This window comes from Dipodomys merriami, unplaced genomic scaffold, assembly GCF_024711535.1.
Source record: "Dipodomys merriami isolate MVZ:Mamm:240054 unplaced genomic scaffold, mDipMer1.0.p SCAF_5, whole genome shotgun sequence".
Taxonomy (NCBI): Eukaryota; Metazoa; Chordata; class Mammalia; order Rodentia; family Heteromyidae; genus Dipodomys; species Dipodomys merriami.
The window spans coordinates 42,595,584-42,611,550 of NW_027206068.1; the positions used below are offsets into that span (position 1 = coordinate 42,595,584).

General features: G+C 32.5%; 1 protein-coding gene across 1 annotated transcript in view; it reads left to right on the forward strand.

Moving 5' to 3' along the window:
• Casd1 (CAS1 domain containing 1) overlaps positions 1-15,245 on the forward strand; it is a 42,338-nt gene extending 27,093 nt beyond the window's left edge. Inside the window, exons 11-18 of the mRNA XM_069996509.1 lie at positions 445-564; positions 1,525-1,681; positions 3,453-3,532; positions 5,396-5,497; positions 8,279-8,419; positions 9,461-9,538; positions 12,884-12,976; positions 13,820-15,245. Of these exons, the coding sequence (XP_069852610.1) occupies positions 445-564; positions 1,525-1,681; positions 3,453-3,532; positions 5,396-5,497; positions 8,279-8,419; positions 9,461-9,538; positions 12,884-12,976; positions 13,820-14,083 (1,035 nt within the window). The 3' untranslated portion in view covers positions 14,084-15,245. The remainder of the gene's footprint in view (positions 1-444; positions 565-1,524; positions 1,682-3,452; positions 3,533-5,395; positions 5,498-8,278; positions 8,420-9,460; positions 9,539-12,883; positions 12,977-13,819) is intronic.
• The last annotated feature ends 722 nt before the right edge of the window (positions 15,246-15,967 follow it).

Here is a 15,967-nt window from a genome sequence, read left to right on the forward strand (position 1 = left end):
TGTCTTGTTTTTCACCTCATATTAAGAAAATATGAAATCCAGGATAATCAGGATGTATGGTGGTTAATAATTGCCACTATTATACATTGGATTGCTCCTGGGTGCAAATTGATCTATAAAATTCCTTCCATATATTATTTCCTTTGTGTTTAATAAGAACTGTTTAATAAAGAAGGTAAAATTCTCATTTTGTGAGTTTGAAAACTTAATATCCTATAGATAGAAGTAACAGAACTAGAATTTGAACATGTGTCCATCTGATTGTGAAGTCTATATTCTTGTAATCATTGCTATAATAATGTCTTGGGAATGTTTTCATTGAGTTAATACCAAATGAAAATGGTGTTTCTTTATAAACAAATATGTATGCTGATGTTTAAGTTATGATAATTCAAGGAATAGTTTATGCCACCATATGTTTTACCTATTTATTCTTGTCAACAGTTTTTGCCTGTGTACATGCATATTCGAGTGCTGGTTGCTGCATATCTGTTTCAGACAGGGTATGGACATTTCTCATATTTTTGGATCAAAGGCGACTTTGGAATCCATAGAGTATGTCAGGTAGGAATTCATTGAGTTATTATGTTTTTCTTTCAATTTGACATGCTTCTGTGCCTAACTCTTGAGGAAATATGAGTAAGGTCAGTATAAGACTGAATAATTTGAATTTTTGAAATAACATCAAAGTTATAGTCTGATAATTTGAGATAATTTTTTGGTGAGAGGAGGAAATTATCATTTAGATAATGTACAGTAGTACCACTGATATGCAAGTGACATTGTTGATTCATTTAGTTCAAACAAATATAGGTAGAGAGTTATTGTTACAAGTTGTTTCTCTGAAGAGTAGATAATCTTCAGCTAGTACATATTTTATTAGCTTTCTACCTTGTGCTAACTAGTTTTTAAACATTATCTTATATACCTTCTGTTGCAATACTATTTCATGTTTATAGATAAGGAAACTAAGACTCAGAAAGATCATATAATCTGTCCATGGTTTCATAATAAGTTCAAATATTGTTTTTAATAAGTTCAAATATTGTTTTTAAAATGATTTCCAACTGATATCTGAGATGATGATAACAAAGGCTCCAAAGACATTTTTTTTTAAATTAGAGTAATATTACTTTGTAACTGTGACAACCCTCAGTTTAATCCCAATGGGATAAATCATAGTCAGACTCATAGTCAGACAAGAGATGAAATTGATACCCTTTTCTTGAGGTAATCCAATCTCTGCTTATAAACTATAGCTCTACAAAAGAGGTTTATGGGTTTTTTTCCCTTATATTTAACAAGATGATAGTTGAAGCTAGAGGACAGCTCAAGCTGGCACTTTGATGGGATTTAGTTAATATAAGGATATATAATTACAATGATTATACAAATATAATTAAAGATTAATAAAATATGTTTATACAGTTATTTTTAAGGCCTCAATGTTAATACTCTGTCAGAACTAGAAAATCTGTCTTTACTTGTATACCATAAAAACTATTTTCTTCTCTTTTTTCATAGGTCTTATTTCGTCTCAATTTCCTGGTAGTAGTGTTATGTATAGTAATGGATCGACCTTATCAATTCTATTACTTTGTCCCCTTGGTCACTGTATGGTTTATGGTCATATATGTTACTTTAGCACTATGGCCCCAAATAATTCAAAAAAAAGCAAATGGTAAATATACTCTTACTAATGTCAATAAATGTTCTTTCAATGTATAAAATTCCTTTTTAGTTGAGAAGCTTTTCTTTTTATTGAGATGTGTAGACATTCATGTGTAGTTTTGACATTTTGAAGTTTTGTTCTTAAAGTAAGTTTCTAAAATATTAGAGTAGTTCAGTGAAGATTATAATGACATAGTATGCAATACAGTATAACACTTGTAATACTGGTTTATATGTGTGTTCCCTCTAGCTAATACAGTAGTTTTCACATTTCCTAGTGTAATGCCAGAGTGTAACACAGCTGGGAGAAGGAAAAACTAAATTCAGCTTCAGCCACACATCTTGCCTTAGTATTTGACAGTTCTGATATATAGATATATATGTATATGTATATATATAGAGAGAGATTTTTTTCAACTTTTTCTTTTTAAATTATCTTTTTTTGTTTTTTGGTCAGTTTTAGGGCTTGAACTCAGAGACTGGCAGTGTTCCAGAGCCTCTTTGTGCTCAAGGCGGGTGCTACCACTTGAGCCATAGTGCCACTTCCAGTTTTTGAGTGGTTAATTAGAGATAAGGGTCTCACTGGGATTTTTCTGCCTGGGCTAGATTCGAATTGGTGATCCTCAGATCTCAGCCTCCTGAGTAGCTAGAATTATAGGCGTGAGCTATAATCCTTTTTTTTTTTATTGTGAAAATACTGTACAGAGGGGTTACAATTACATGGGCAAGATAGTGAGTACATTTCTTATCAAGCATTGTAGCCTCCTCCTTTGTTTACCCTTCCCAAATTACCTTTAAGTAATAGTACAAAGGGGTTTCAAGTCAGCATGTCACTTTGTAAGTGCAAAGCATCTTAATCAATGCCACCCTTTCCATCATTCTCCCCTATCTCTCCCATCCCTCCCATCCCTTCAAGTTCTCTGGTTCCGTCTCCACATCTGTACATTGAATACCTAACATATAAGGCATAAAGAACCTAAGTATCCCAAAAGTTTTCATATTCATATTTCCTATCACTTGTTACTGATCATATTCAAATTAAAGCCATAATCATTTATTTATGTTAATGCTATTTTTTTTTAAGATCATATTATTAAAATGAGATTTCCTTTGTTTGGAGAAATAATGCTTTTTTATTTTTAAAAGCACATTTGGCTTTTAGGCAAATATATATCAAAAACACTTTTTCATTGGATCTCACTATAATATCAGATAATTTTTCTAGAAAAAGTTGAAATGGTGTCTTTGGACAGCCTCTATAATGTAGTTTATCTACACAAACCTACCTATTAGTTAATGTTTATAAAGATTTGAACACAATTTCAAATATATGTATGTTAAAATGTGTTTTGTAATATGAGTTTTAACATTACATTGAACATACTCTATATTTTGTAGGATTAAGTATAATAATATCTAAGCGGTATTTTAAAATATCTTTTAAAATGTCTTCAGATATATCGATAGTGGATGAACAACAGTGTATAGGGTACTGCTTTTCATTTTAGTCTCATTTCTAAAAAGAATCTCCTACGTTTTTTCACCCTTTGTCCTACCTGTAATTTATACTACCTAGTATATTTTATTTATCTAGTTATTTAGTTAGTTTTATTTTTTGACACCCCTTACATTCTACTCCAGTAGATACATTTTATATCCTTATTATGCATCCTTAAATTGTCTTGAGAACTAGTCAAGGTATAAGTGTTCTAAATAGAAAGTATTTAATACGTTTTCTAATATGAATTTTTTTTTAGTAAATTGAATATTTTCTCTCTTAGGAAATTGTTTCTGGCATTTTGGCTTACTGTTGAAGCTAGCCTTTTTGCTGTTGTGCATTTGTTTTTTGGCGTATTCTCAGGTTTGTACAGCCTTTTCTGTTTTTATTTTGTAGTATTTTAAAGTTCAAGTCTATTAAAGTATGTGAGAAGAGTCAGAGCCTTTTTTTGTTTCATATTTTAATGACTGTAATAAAAGTGTCACTTTGTAGTTGACTATTCAATGTAGTTCTACTTTAGTTACCACTGTTTTTGTTGTAAGAGCAATTTAAAGCTCTTCTTCTGGCAGTTGTTCAAGATCCATTTTACTTGACTTTGATCAATCAAACGTTTATTGAATGCCTCTTAGAAGACACTACTCTAAGTGGAGATCAAAATTCTCTTGACAGAATTTGCAGCTTGGTTTGTGCATTATTCATTTCATCAAACTTTCACCTGATTTTTCTATAACTGCATAGAGAAAAATTTGGGCAGTTAGTAAAGTGAACTTAGGTACAAAGGTGTTTGTTTATGTGTCATACATTTAATTTAATGGAATTTTGGGTCATTTTCCTAGCTCTAACCTTTCATCCTTTCATTTTAATGGTTGGCATTTTCTGTTGTTTTAGCAGTATGCCAGTCTGCTTGTGCTGGTTCAGTCTATCAGGAAGACATTTTATTTGGGGAAGAATGATATTTATAACAATATTTTTACTTTGAATGCCTATAGTTTTGACACATTCTACAGTTCACTGTATCTCTATCACTTGGCTTTGTACCAGGCTGTGTCAAGTGTAAATACTTCATGTGTATTTTGTGTATAATTTTACAAAGCTATTTTGGAAAGGTTTTTTTTGTAGGCATTAATACTTATTTGCGTTCTTAGAATTATTTAAAACGTTTTTATTTATGCATGACATCAGGGTTTTTAAATAGGAGATTAAACAATAAGGAAGCAGCAGACAAGTATATAAAGAAATAAGAGCAACAACTACTTGACAGTTGTTTATCAAAATTTCCAACCCCATGAGTGCTTCTGTGGCAATGAACAGAAAGCTGACCAGAGATTTAATAGAGTCAATAGATGATTTCTTCGGCTCTGGGTCAGTGTTGATCCCTGTACAAAAGAAAATCCAGTGTAGCTCTTTATCTTTTAAAAATTGAAAGCTCAAACAGAAGAGGTAAATTGTAATTAGAAATAAAACGTTAAGCTGTAAATGTCCTGTATCTATATTTATATCAATATGCATGTATGTATGTGATCCAAAATACTTAGGAATACAACTCTCAGTAAGAATTAACAGTTTTCTGGAGCATAAATTTTGATATAATCTATTTTTACTATACTCTTTTAAATCTTGTGATTAAACGAAGATTATTCCATTTTGTTAATATAATGTTTTTGACTTAATGATTCAGCATTATCTGAAATATTTTCACTTTTTGAGCTTTAGTAATTTAGTAATTGTAGATAGATAGATAAATAGATAGATATAAAACACATATAAATACATTTTTTTTATTGTGGCATTAGGTCAAATAATGGAGCTTTTCTTAATAGAATTTGTTGTGGTTCCTTAGTCTGGCAATTGATCTCTGTTTTTAAAAGACTTCATTAATGTGCAGGAATGTTATAAGACTTTTGCATCTTTATTCTCTGAATGATTGAGTAAGGTGACTAGTTCAGAGGACTCTTGTAATGCTATAGAATGATTTTCCAAGTTCTAGTATTCTGAAAACTACAGTCTTAGTAGCTTTCATGTAAAGTGTGAATAAGTTTAAAAAGCTTTAAGTCACCTTTGTTTTGGTCATTAGAAAATTAATTTATTTTACAATGAATTTCTAATATTTTATATGAATAGACTAAACATTGTGAATCATAACTTTAGAAAACTACAGTTTAAAATAGACTTGCAAAACAAATGTTGATTTATATTGTAACAATGTTTCTGGATTTCTTTTCTCAGGGTGCATTTGAGAAGATCTTTTCTCTCTGGCCTTTGTCTAAGTGTTTTGAGCTGAATGGGAATGTGTATGAATGGTGGTTCAGATGGAGGTTGGATCGTTACGTATGTATTTACTTTGATATTTTGCCATTTCAAATTATACTTTTTGAGCTTTTTGAACTTTTTGAGCTTTAGTAATTTAGTAACTCGTTTATCTATTTTATCTAATTTTAGAATAGAGGAACACATTGATTTAGTAAGTCATTTAATAGTCTACCGCATCTCCTTATTCTTTACAGCAGGAATAGAAAATGCATGTGTATGTTCACCAGAAAGCAGATAATATAAAAATGTTTCTAAAGTGGTCTAGGAATAAGCTATAATCCAGTGATCCACATATGCTTCAACAACTCAGAATAGAATTCAGAATATTGAACTTCTAAGTCCTAGATATTGGTGATGTGAAGTGTACATTAGAAAAGGAAGATACACCCATAGGGCTTCTAAGCCTTTGCAATCTAAGTCTAAAAACTCCAAGATTACTACCTATATTGGAGCACTAACCTATGCAGTAGGAATTTTGTTGTAGAATTATACAAAAGAATAAACAAATGTATTGGATTATTCCATGAAGTTAAAAATGGTTAAGATTCATTTTTCTTTTTCATTTTTGGGGGTACTAAGGTTTGAAATCTGTGCTTGCACTTGGCTAGGCATAGTTCCACACTTAAACCATTCCCAAGCAAAAACCAGTTAAGATTCAGTCGGCTAGAGTTCAATTTCTAGCTCAATGGATGAGCCCTTGCAGGTCACTCCTCACCTCTACACAGCCCTCCCGACCCCCCAAAAACTTGACTGATTTTGTGTATGTGTTTGTCCACGAGTGCCAGTCCTGGGGCTTGAACTCATGGCCTGGGCACTATCCCTGAGGTATTTTTTTGTTGGTTTTGTTTTGTTTTGTTTTGTCTTGCATAAGGCTAGTTTGCATTCTGCCACTTCAGCCTTAAAACTCCCAGCTTTTTGGTAGTTAATTGGAAATAAGAGTCTCAGAGACTTTCCTGTCTGGGCTGGTTTTCAGTCATGATTATCAGGTATCATCCTCCTGAGTAGTTAGGATTACAGGTGTGAGCCACCAGCTGAGAAAATACAAGACATTTAGAAAATACTATATATTAAGTAAATACTGATTATTCTTTACCTTTTATTTTTATTATCTTTAAATAGTAGTACAGAGAATTTGCCATCAACAAAGCAATTTATGAATACAATGTATCATGATCACTCACTCCTTTCAGCATTCTCACTTACCCCTCTCAACCTACTCCTTCCCGGGTTTCTTAATTTTGTAGGCTACACATTGAATTATTGACTGCTTTCTCCTCCCCTCCCCTCCCTTTTCCTCTTCATTCATCTACCTTTCTCCCCTTGACCTCACTCTACCCCTTCACATACTTGTTTCATGGGGTTTATTTTGTAGAATCTTGGCTTTGCTTTCTAAGGAATTATATTATTTGAGTTCCCCCTTGAATCTACTATATTTCAGTTAATACAGTTGTATATACTTGCATCTTCTTTCTATCTTTGACTCATCTCCTTTTGCTTTCAACAAATGGTTTTTGTTTGTGTGTGTGGGGGGGGCTTGTTCGATGATGTTCCTGGTTTCCAATACCTATCCACTTTTCACTGTTTATTGAATTCCCAAACCATATATGAATAGAAGCTTTTTTCTAAAGCCTCATTTAGAGTAGTTTACTGTGATACACTTCTTAGTGTATATGAACTACTAAGCAGAACACCAGACGGGGCATTTTAAGTTGACTGTGTATACATTTGGTTTTATGGTGGGTATCTATATCCTGGTTCACAGAGCCATGTCCTCACATAGTGGAAAGGATAGGGAGCTATCAGGGTAACAGTACTCATTCCTTACTTTATAAAGGGTCCACCCTCATCACCTTTTCAATTCTGTGAAACCCCAACTTCAAAATTGTTACATTGGGGATTAGGTTTCAAACTTTAGGGGTTTACATGAATATTAAATCTGCATAATTCATATTGTGTGTTTATTAGGTCTATTTATATGTTCATGTCATTTTTTTAAGAAACATTATAGGGCTGGGAAGCTGGCTCAGTGGTAGAGCGCTTGCCTTGCATGCATGAGGCCCTGGGTTCAATTCCTCAGCACCACATAAGCAAAAAGAAAAAAGTTGGAAGTGGCGTTGTGGCTCAAGTGATAGAGCGCTAGCCTTGAGCTGAAGAGCTGAGGGACAGCGCCCAGGCCCAGAGTTCAGGCCCCACTACCGGACCAAAAAAAAAAGGAAACATTGTATGCTTTCTGCTCTACATTGTTTTTTTCACTCCTATGTATATATTCTTTTTAAAAGTGTACTTGGTATTATTGTTGATTTTATTTGACTAAAAAATTGGTAGATCAGTATAAAAGATGTCTTGTTGGGTGTATTTAAATTTTTCTCATGTATCTTTAGGAGAAATTCTTATTTTTAAGTTGTTGGGACTGGAGTCATGTACTTAATTAGCATGCACAGTGGCACAGCATGTATTCAATATGCACAAAGCCTTGGGCTTAATCCCCACTACCAGCAAAACATAGAATAAAGTAAATAAATTGTCTTTATTACTTCCTTCTGAGACTGCTCACAGAGAACTAGTTTTATCTCATATAAATACAATAGCCTTTGACCTGCCTATCACTGATGGTTTCTAACAATCACTGGCTTTATTTCATTATTTGATGTTTCACTCTAACTTTTTAAGTTCTTTATAAAAACGCCAAACCCTTAAACTTTTAACTGACTTACTTTTGGTGATATAGTCATCATTAACAAAATATTTTTGCTAATTCTTGTAAAGTAAGACAATTTTTCTCTTGTTTGTTTTTTTCAGGTAGTTTTTCATGGAATGCTGTTTGCTTTCATTTATTTGGCTTTACAGAAACGTCAAGTACTTTCTGAAGGAAAGGGCGAACCTCTTTTTTCAAGCAAAATTTCAAATGTTCTGTTGTTTATTTCAGTAGTTTCTTTCTTGGTAAGTTTTGCTGAAATAATTTTCCAGAACCTTTTTTTTATAACTGGCAATAGATTTTATTCCTATTTATGAAATTCATTCCCCATAGAGTCACAATAGCTAGGTAGTATCAGCAATTAAAGATTTTTTTTAATGCAGTAGTTCTTTTTTTAAAAAAATGTATTATCTTTAAGTAATTGTACAAGCAGTTGCCATTCCACAAGGCGGTGTATGAGCACAGTGCGTCTTGATCAGTGTCGCCTCTTTCAGTGTTCTCACCTACTCCTCCCAAATCACTCCTTCCCTTACTTTTCTTAATATTTTAGAATACGTATTGAATTTTTTTGCCATTTAACAAAGCAGTTCATATGTGCAACACATCCTGATCTGTGTCATCCCTCAACATTTTCATCCCCCTTCAACACATTTCTGCCTTTATTTTTCTTAATTTTGTGGTATATACAATGGATTTTTTTTTTTTTTTTTTTTTTTTGGTCATGGGGCCTGAACTCTGGGCCTGGGCGCTGTCTCTCAGCTCTTCAGCTAAGGCTAGCACTCTACCACTTGAGCCACAGTGTCACTTCTGGCTTTTTTTTTTTTTTTTCTGGTTATGTGGTGCTGAGGAATCGAACCCAGGGCCTCATGCATGCAAGGCAAGCACTCTACCACTGAGCCACCTTCCCAGACCTACAATGAATTCTTGAGTGCATTCTCCCCTTTTCCTCTTTCATTATCTTACATAACATAGAAGCTTAATTTTAAAGTGAGTAAAGGATTAAAATCAATTATTTTTAGTAAATATCTTTAATTTTTTTGCTTTAATTTTTTCTAACAATATAAATTCTAAGGAAAATGTTTATGTATATTAAATATGAAGAATAATTGAGTCAGTGAAAGAAGAATTTTTTAATCACCTTGGACACACACATATAAATATAATGAATATAATATGATGAACTGAATATTGTAAATAAAATAGGCATAAGAACTTTCCCTACTCTAAAGTTTAACTATTTTTGTGAACTGATAGATTTTGTTTTGTTTGGTTTTGTTTTGTTTTAGACTTACTCCATTTGGGCTAGCAGTTGTAAAAACAAGGCAGAGTGTAATGAACTCCACCCATCTGTTTCTGTGGTACAGGTAATGTTTCATTGATACAAGTCTTGCTATGTAGCCAAAGCTGTCTTTGAACTCATGTTCCTCTTGTCTCAGCTTCTTTGTGTTAAATTATACAGTGTACCACCATACCCAGGTTCTGGTAATATTTTTTTTTAATGTTGAGAAATTTTTACTTAATTTTGGGTAAACATAGAGGTAATGTAAAAATTTTACTTATTATTCTTTCTATACTTTACCATCTTCTGTAATAACAGATATATTAAATCTCCAAGAGTTACCATGTTAAATGGTTGGAAATGATCTAATTCAGTATTTGTGACCTACAAAATATTAATTCTTATCTCCTTTTCATTATTCGAATTTCTTTAATTTCTATGTATTAAATACTATGCTAGATATGAGGCTCAATTCTCAAGAAATTCAGAATTGTATAATGATAAGTATTAATAAACATTTAATAAAGATTTTTTATTAAAAATTTAATAAACTTTTAGCAGGGCACTGATAGCCTACATCTGTAATCCTAGTTACTTAGGAGGATGAGATCTGAGGATCATGATTTGAAGCCACCCTGGTTACCTCCATTTAACCACCAAAAAAAAAAAATACCCAAACGGGAAGTAGAGCTCAAGTGGTAGAGTGATAGCTTTGAACACAAAAAAGCTCGGTTATAGTGTTCAGACCCTGAGTTCAAGCTCTAGGACTGGCACAAAAAATCAGTAAATAAACTTTTGATTCCAAATGTTAGTCATTTCAGTGATTAGTAAATCAGGTATTGTTCCTATACTTATTGAGCCTACATTTTTCTTCTCAGAGGTAGTAATTACATAACAACCACATTATTATGAATCACAGTATATGATGCTATACTAAAATGTAATAAGGGAGAGTATATGACCCTAGTTGAAGTTGAAGGGGAGGTGATTGGGTCTGGAATTATTTCCCTGATAAAATTAAGCATAATAGATGATGTTATAAACTTGGGTCTTATAGTATAAGGAAGCATGGCCCATCCAAGGAAGGCTAGTGAGACCAGAACTCAGCCCAGGGAAGTGTGTGGTAATAATTGAGGTTAGGCAGAAGCTGTGAACAGCTCAAATCAGATTTGGTAGAGTATGGTACAGGAGATTGCAGAAAATCACAGGGTAGAGATGGTTAAGTATAGATTTCTTAGGGAAAAAAACCTTTTCCTAATTTATCTTGATTATTGATCTGGGTTTTAGGGGAAGTTGTGTCTCAGTTAAAGCTTAATTGAGCCCAACCAAGAGGAGCTAGGAGAATCTCTGGAGGGGCTTCTTGTAGGGCTTCAGTTCTCTTCAGGGCAGGGAGTATTTTATTTCTTTTAATCCTCTGCATACTCAGTATCACCAAGAAGATGATAGATTCTCCAGACTTGATAATGAAACTTTTAAACTTTATATTGTATTCACTCTATGCTCAAACATTTGCTTCTTGTTGTAAAAGAGCATCCAGATAGTTGCAAATGCTATAAGTTTCAGCCATATTCCAACTACATTCACTGTTATTCTTAGATGTAAACAGAGGTATTTATATATATATATATATATATATATATATATATATATATATATATGTTATGTGTGTGTATCACAAGATTTTGTGATAATATGTAGGTATGTGAAATAGATTGATAAGTAGGTAGTAAATAGGTGTATGATAGAAAATTTTTAGTGTACTTATCTAAGGTACCTCCATTAACATTGTCAACATATACAAGAATTCCAGTGTTTTATTGGAAGATATTTTCCAGCCTAACACATCTGATGGCTTAGACATCAGTCTTTGAAATCCTGACCTTAATTGTTTTGCCTATGAGTCTAGATAGAAACATCCAGAAGAGCTTTGCTGTAAAACAGATGATTAGTTATGAATAATATATTCAGAGTACCTTGGATAGTACTCAGCTATACAAATTTTCATTTTTTTAATTTTTAAATTTCTCATCTGTTCTTCAAATCATATTGTTTACTAAGTATGTTACCAAACAACAAGAATTGACTATGCTAAAGAAAGGATGTATGCATTGGGGAATGCCAGTTGACAGGAAAAAGAGGATGAATTGTTAAGGACTATTCCTAGACTTTGTGTTGCTCAAGTTAATGATTTTATGTGTGTGTATATATATATGTATATGATAGTATTTTACAGAGAGTTTATGTAATACTTTAATTATAATAAAACTATGAAAGATTTTATTCAGGTCTTATCTTTATAATGTTTTATCAGTTATGTTTATTACCTACATTAATATGGTATACTACCTATGGTAATTACCTAATACGTTTTTTAAATGACTTACAATGCATTCTAATTTAATGTTTGCATTCAAAGTTAAGCTAACTTGCATTTGTACAGATGAAGATACACACTCACAAGTTGTTTCGTCCTTTCCACAGGTCCCAAAACAAATGTAATCCAAAAGCCAGATTCTTTTCTTTTATGTTTTTTATTAGCACCAATTAGTTGCACAAGGGGATTTCATTTTGACATCTCCACGTGTTCCTATAAAGTATCTTTATCAGATTCAGATGAGTCTGCATGATGCTGTTGCCCATGAATACCCCTTAGTTGAGTCATACCTGAGGTGTGTGGGTGTGTGGGGGGAAAGGGGGGGTGACATTGTCCAGGAACGAAATATATACCCTTAGCCACCATGACTTCCACTAGGCCCCCTGCCTCCTAATAGCTCATTCACCTATGAACTCAGCAGTGGATTAATCTGTTGATCCAGTTAGTACCTAATGATCCTATCACCCCTACATCACACCACTGAGAACAGAGCCTTTAACACATGAACCTTTATGAGAGAGCACTTCATATCTAAACAATAACAAGGGGTTTGAAAGATAGTAAAGAGAGAATTCCTGCCTTGCCAATCAGGCAGATACTTTACAGAAATAGCAAGATTATATCATGGGCTTTTATGAAGTTTTGCCATATAAATCTGATACCAACTTTTGCTACTCAGAAAGCCTCAAAGCAGGTTTTCTCCGTTGTATATTCATAAGATAAAACTTTAGCCTGGTAGAGTGCTAGCCTTGAGCTGAAGAGCTGAGGGACAGTGCCCAGACCCAGAGTTCAGGCCCCATGGCCAACAAAAACAAAAACAAAAAACAAAAAAACCCCAACAAACTTTAGCCTTGCATTGATATTCAGAATGCAGACATTGGGTCAAGAAATCCAGTTTGGTTAAGATCTCAACAACAAAAAATCTGTAACTTAAATATACATGTCAAATTCACAATCTTTCAGAATAAACTTAGAAAGTTTAAAACCACTTAAAGCTTTATCTAAAATACTTTTAAATAAATACAGCAAAGTTTATCTTTATCATTTTTTTCTTAGATTTTAGCTTTTATTCTAATAAGGAACATCCCTGGATATGCCCGTTCAGTTTACAGTTCATTTTTTGCTTGGTTTGGAAAAATTTCATTAGAGGTTAGTACATTAATATTTTGCTTTATTATACACAGCCATGTATTTTGTATGTATGTGTGTACATATACATGTGCACACATGTGAATACATAAATCTGACATTTTTAACAGCCAAAGCTTTCATGGTATTATAGACATAAGGAATTTGAGCTGTTATGTACAGTTATAAGTATTTTGGAATGTTTTTAAAGCCTATATTAAAATGACTAGATGAAAATAGTTTTCTGAACATTCTTTACATTGTCTTAAGCTTTTGGGCATGATCAAGATTCTAAGATCAAAAGAGAAAAGTATTAGGCCATGTAAAAATGAAATCTTGATCATGTCCATAATAAAACACAATATCATGAGAATTCAGATTATTGATGGTTATCAAAATAATATTCATCTTTAACAGGATTGGAAATTATGGGGAAATATTAGACTTTACATTCTATATAAATTATATACAAAAGCAGTGTACAGTAGGTTTTGAAGTCCATTCTGCATAGTCTGAACTTTATTATTTGAAATAGAATCTTTTAAAACAATTTATGTAACTGTAATGTGCATTTCAGAGTATAAGGTTTATTGAGTTATCCTTAACATAAAGGAAATGAAGTTTCTCTTTTGAGTATTCAGTGTCCTGTTAATGTAGTTTCATTTGTGGGTGATAGTATAGTGTAGTATTGTATAGGCATAGGGGTCCTGGGAAGTAAATTCTACAGGGGGTTTTTCAGGGCTAATAGTGAGACTGAATCTAATCTTTTGGGGAAACTATTGCTTTCAAATATTTAAATTAGGAAAAATTCATTCATTCATGGACTCTGTATATATCTAACTTCAACTATTTCTTTTCTCCTAGCTATTTATTTGCCAATACCACATATGGCTGGCAGCGGACACCAGGGGTATCTTGGTTCTCATCCCTGGAAACCCTGTGCTCAACATCATTGTCAGCACATTCATCTTTGTTTGTGTAGCACATGAAATTTCTCAGATCACTAATGATCTTGCACATATTTTTATTCCTAAAGATAACTCATCTCTCTTGAAAAGATTAGCATGTATAGCTGCTTTTTTTTGTGGACTACTCTTCTTATCATCCATTCAAGAAGCAAGACATTAGGTTCCTCAAATCATTAAAAAAACAAAACTTAAATGTTTCAGGTTTATTTTATTACTTTATATCTGCCTAGAGGAGAAGAGCATCTGTATGGATCAATATAAACATGTATGGGAAGAAGGTACCATGTCTATTGAGCATGTGTGGTTGTATATATAAGCAATGTATATATCCAACATGAAATACTAAGAGTGCACCATATAGGATTGCATGTAAAGCTTTTTCTACTGGTTCTCTATTTCCATTTATAACTGATATTAAGTTAACCTATGAAGGCAGGGAAATGATTACCTTTCCAGTAAACAGTATGGATAATTTTATTAGCTTAGTGACACCACTGAGTGTTTTGATATTTACTAAATTCGTGGTAAAAGACTCTACCTAAACTCATGTGGAACTTACTATTTCAGTGAAAATATTTTTACTCAAGAATGACTTGCAGTATTGTTTTCTTACCATATGTGCAATGATGTGGAATGATATGCCTTTAATTTATATGTATTCATGTTCTGATATTCTGTGTTTCCTGATGTGATTTTCTCTTTACTGTGGTTTTCAGGTACATAAAAGCCTAAATCTTTGTATACTTAGTCTCTCACAGAGTTGTTCTGAGGCTCCATGACAGGGTTTTGTCATTGTTAGTTGTTGTCATTGCTTCTTTTTATAAAAAGGCCAAACATTTACCTGTTTGTTTTCCTTAATCTATACCAGTGTAATGTCAATTAGTCTTTGGATCCATTTGATATGTTTTCTTCCCACTAATTAATTTTTGTATATTATTTCCAATGTTTGGAAAGTTCTTTGTAGCCATTTTGGTATTTCTTATGATCCTCTCCTATTTTTAAACAATATTTATCAATCGAAGCATATACAGTGTAATTAAGAGTCAAGTGGTGATTGAGATGAATGGCCATAGTAGGATTGTTAAGTAAACTGGTGACTTTGGGCAATAAATGTGTGCATCTTTGTTTTTGTTTTTTTTTATAAGCTAACTGTTAGAGGTATACATTTATTTATCTGTTGTACAGATTTGATTATGATTTTTAATGTTTGAAAGGTTGCACTTATTTGCTTTTACTATGTGTGAGGTGAAATATATTTTCTTTTCATAATATGTGAAAATATGGAATAATTTAAACAGCAAATAAACATTCTGTGGATGCTATTTTTGTATTGGAAAGTGTCGATTAAACTGTGTGTGTTTCTTTAATTGAATCATTAATTGGTTCATATTTCTAATTTATTTCCCTAACTTAAACTTACTTGCTTTATTAATCTGCTAACAAAATGATGGAAGATAGAAATAGATTATAAAGTTATTATTGAATGAGGAATGATTTAGTTATCAGTGCTTCTAATGTCAATGTACCTTCCACCCAAGAAGTTGTAAACATTATGGTTTGTTCACACTTTTACTTGAAAAAATTTACAATTTATTATTTCTGTGGCACTAGATTTATGTGTTACTGATACATTCTCATTAACTGAAGAGTATTTCTTGGACACAAATGTGTGCTCTTTCTTTTTCTCTCTTCTATCCTTACTTAATCTTTTGACATTTCCCAAATAGACAATTGTAATGATTCATTGCTCTGCCTTCTAGACTGCAGCCATATAAGTAGAGAATAGTATAGTTATAAATCAAAAACTTCCACGTACTGCAATCACATTATTCTTGCTCATGTAGCTTGCCAATGAGTAGAGTGCATTTTAATTTAGCTTGTAAGTTTTATCACCTGAAAAAGATTCTGCCTCATGAAACAATTGAAAAAGAAAGACGACTAGCATTTCTCTGTGGTTTGGAAGCATTTGTGTCTTCCAGAAAAGATACCCAAATAAACAAGTTTTACTCTGATGTTTGAACTCAAACCTAAAAGTTCTCGTGTA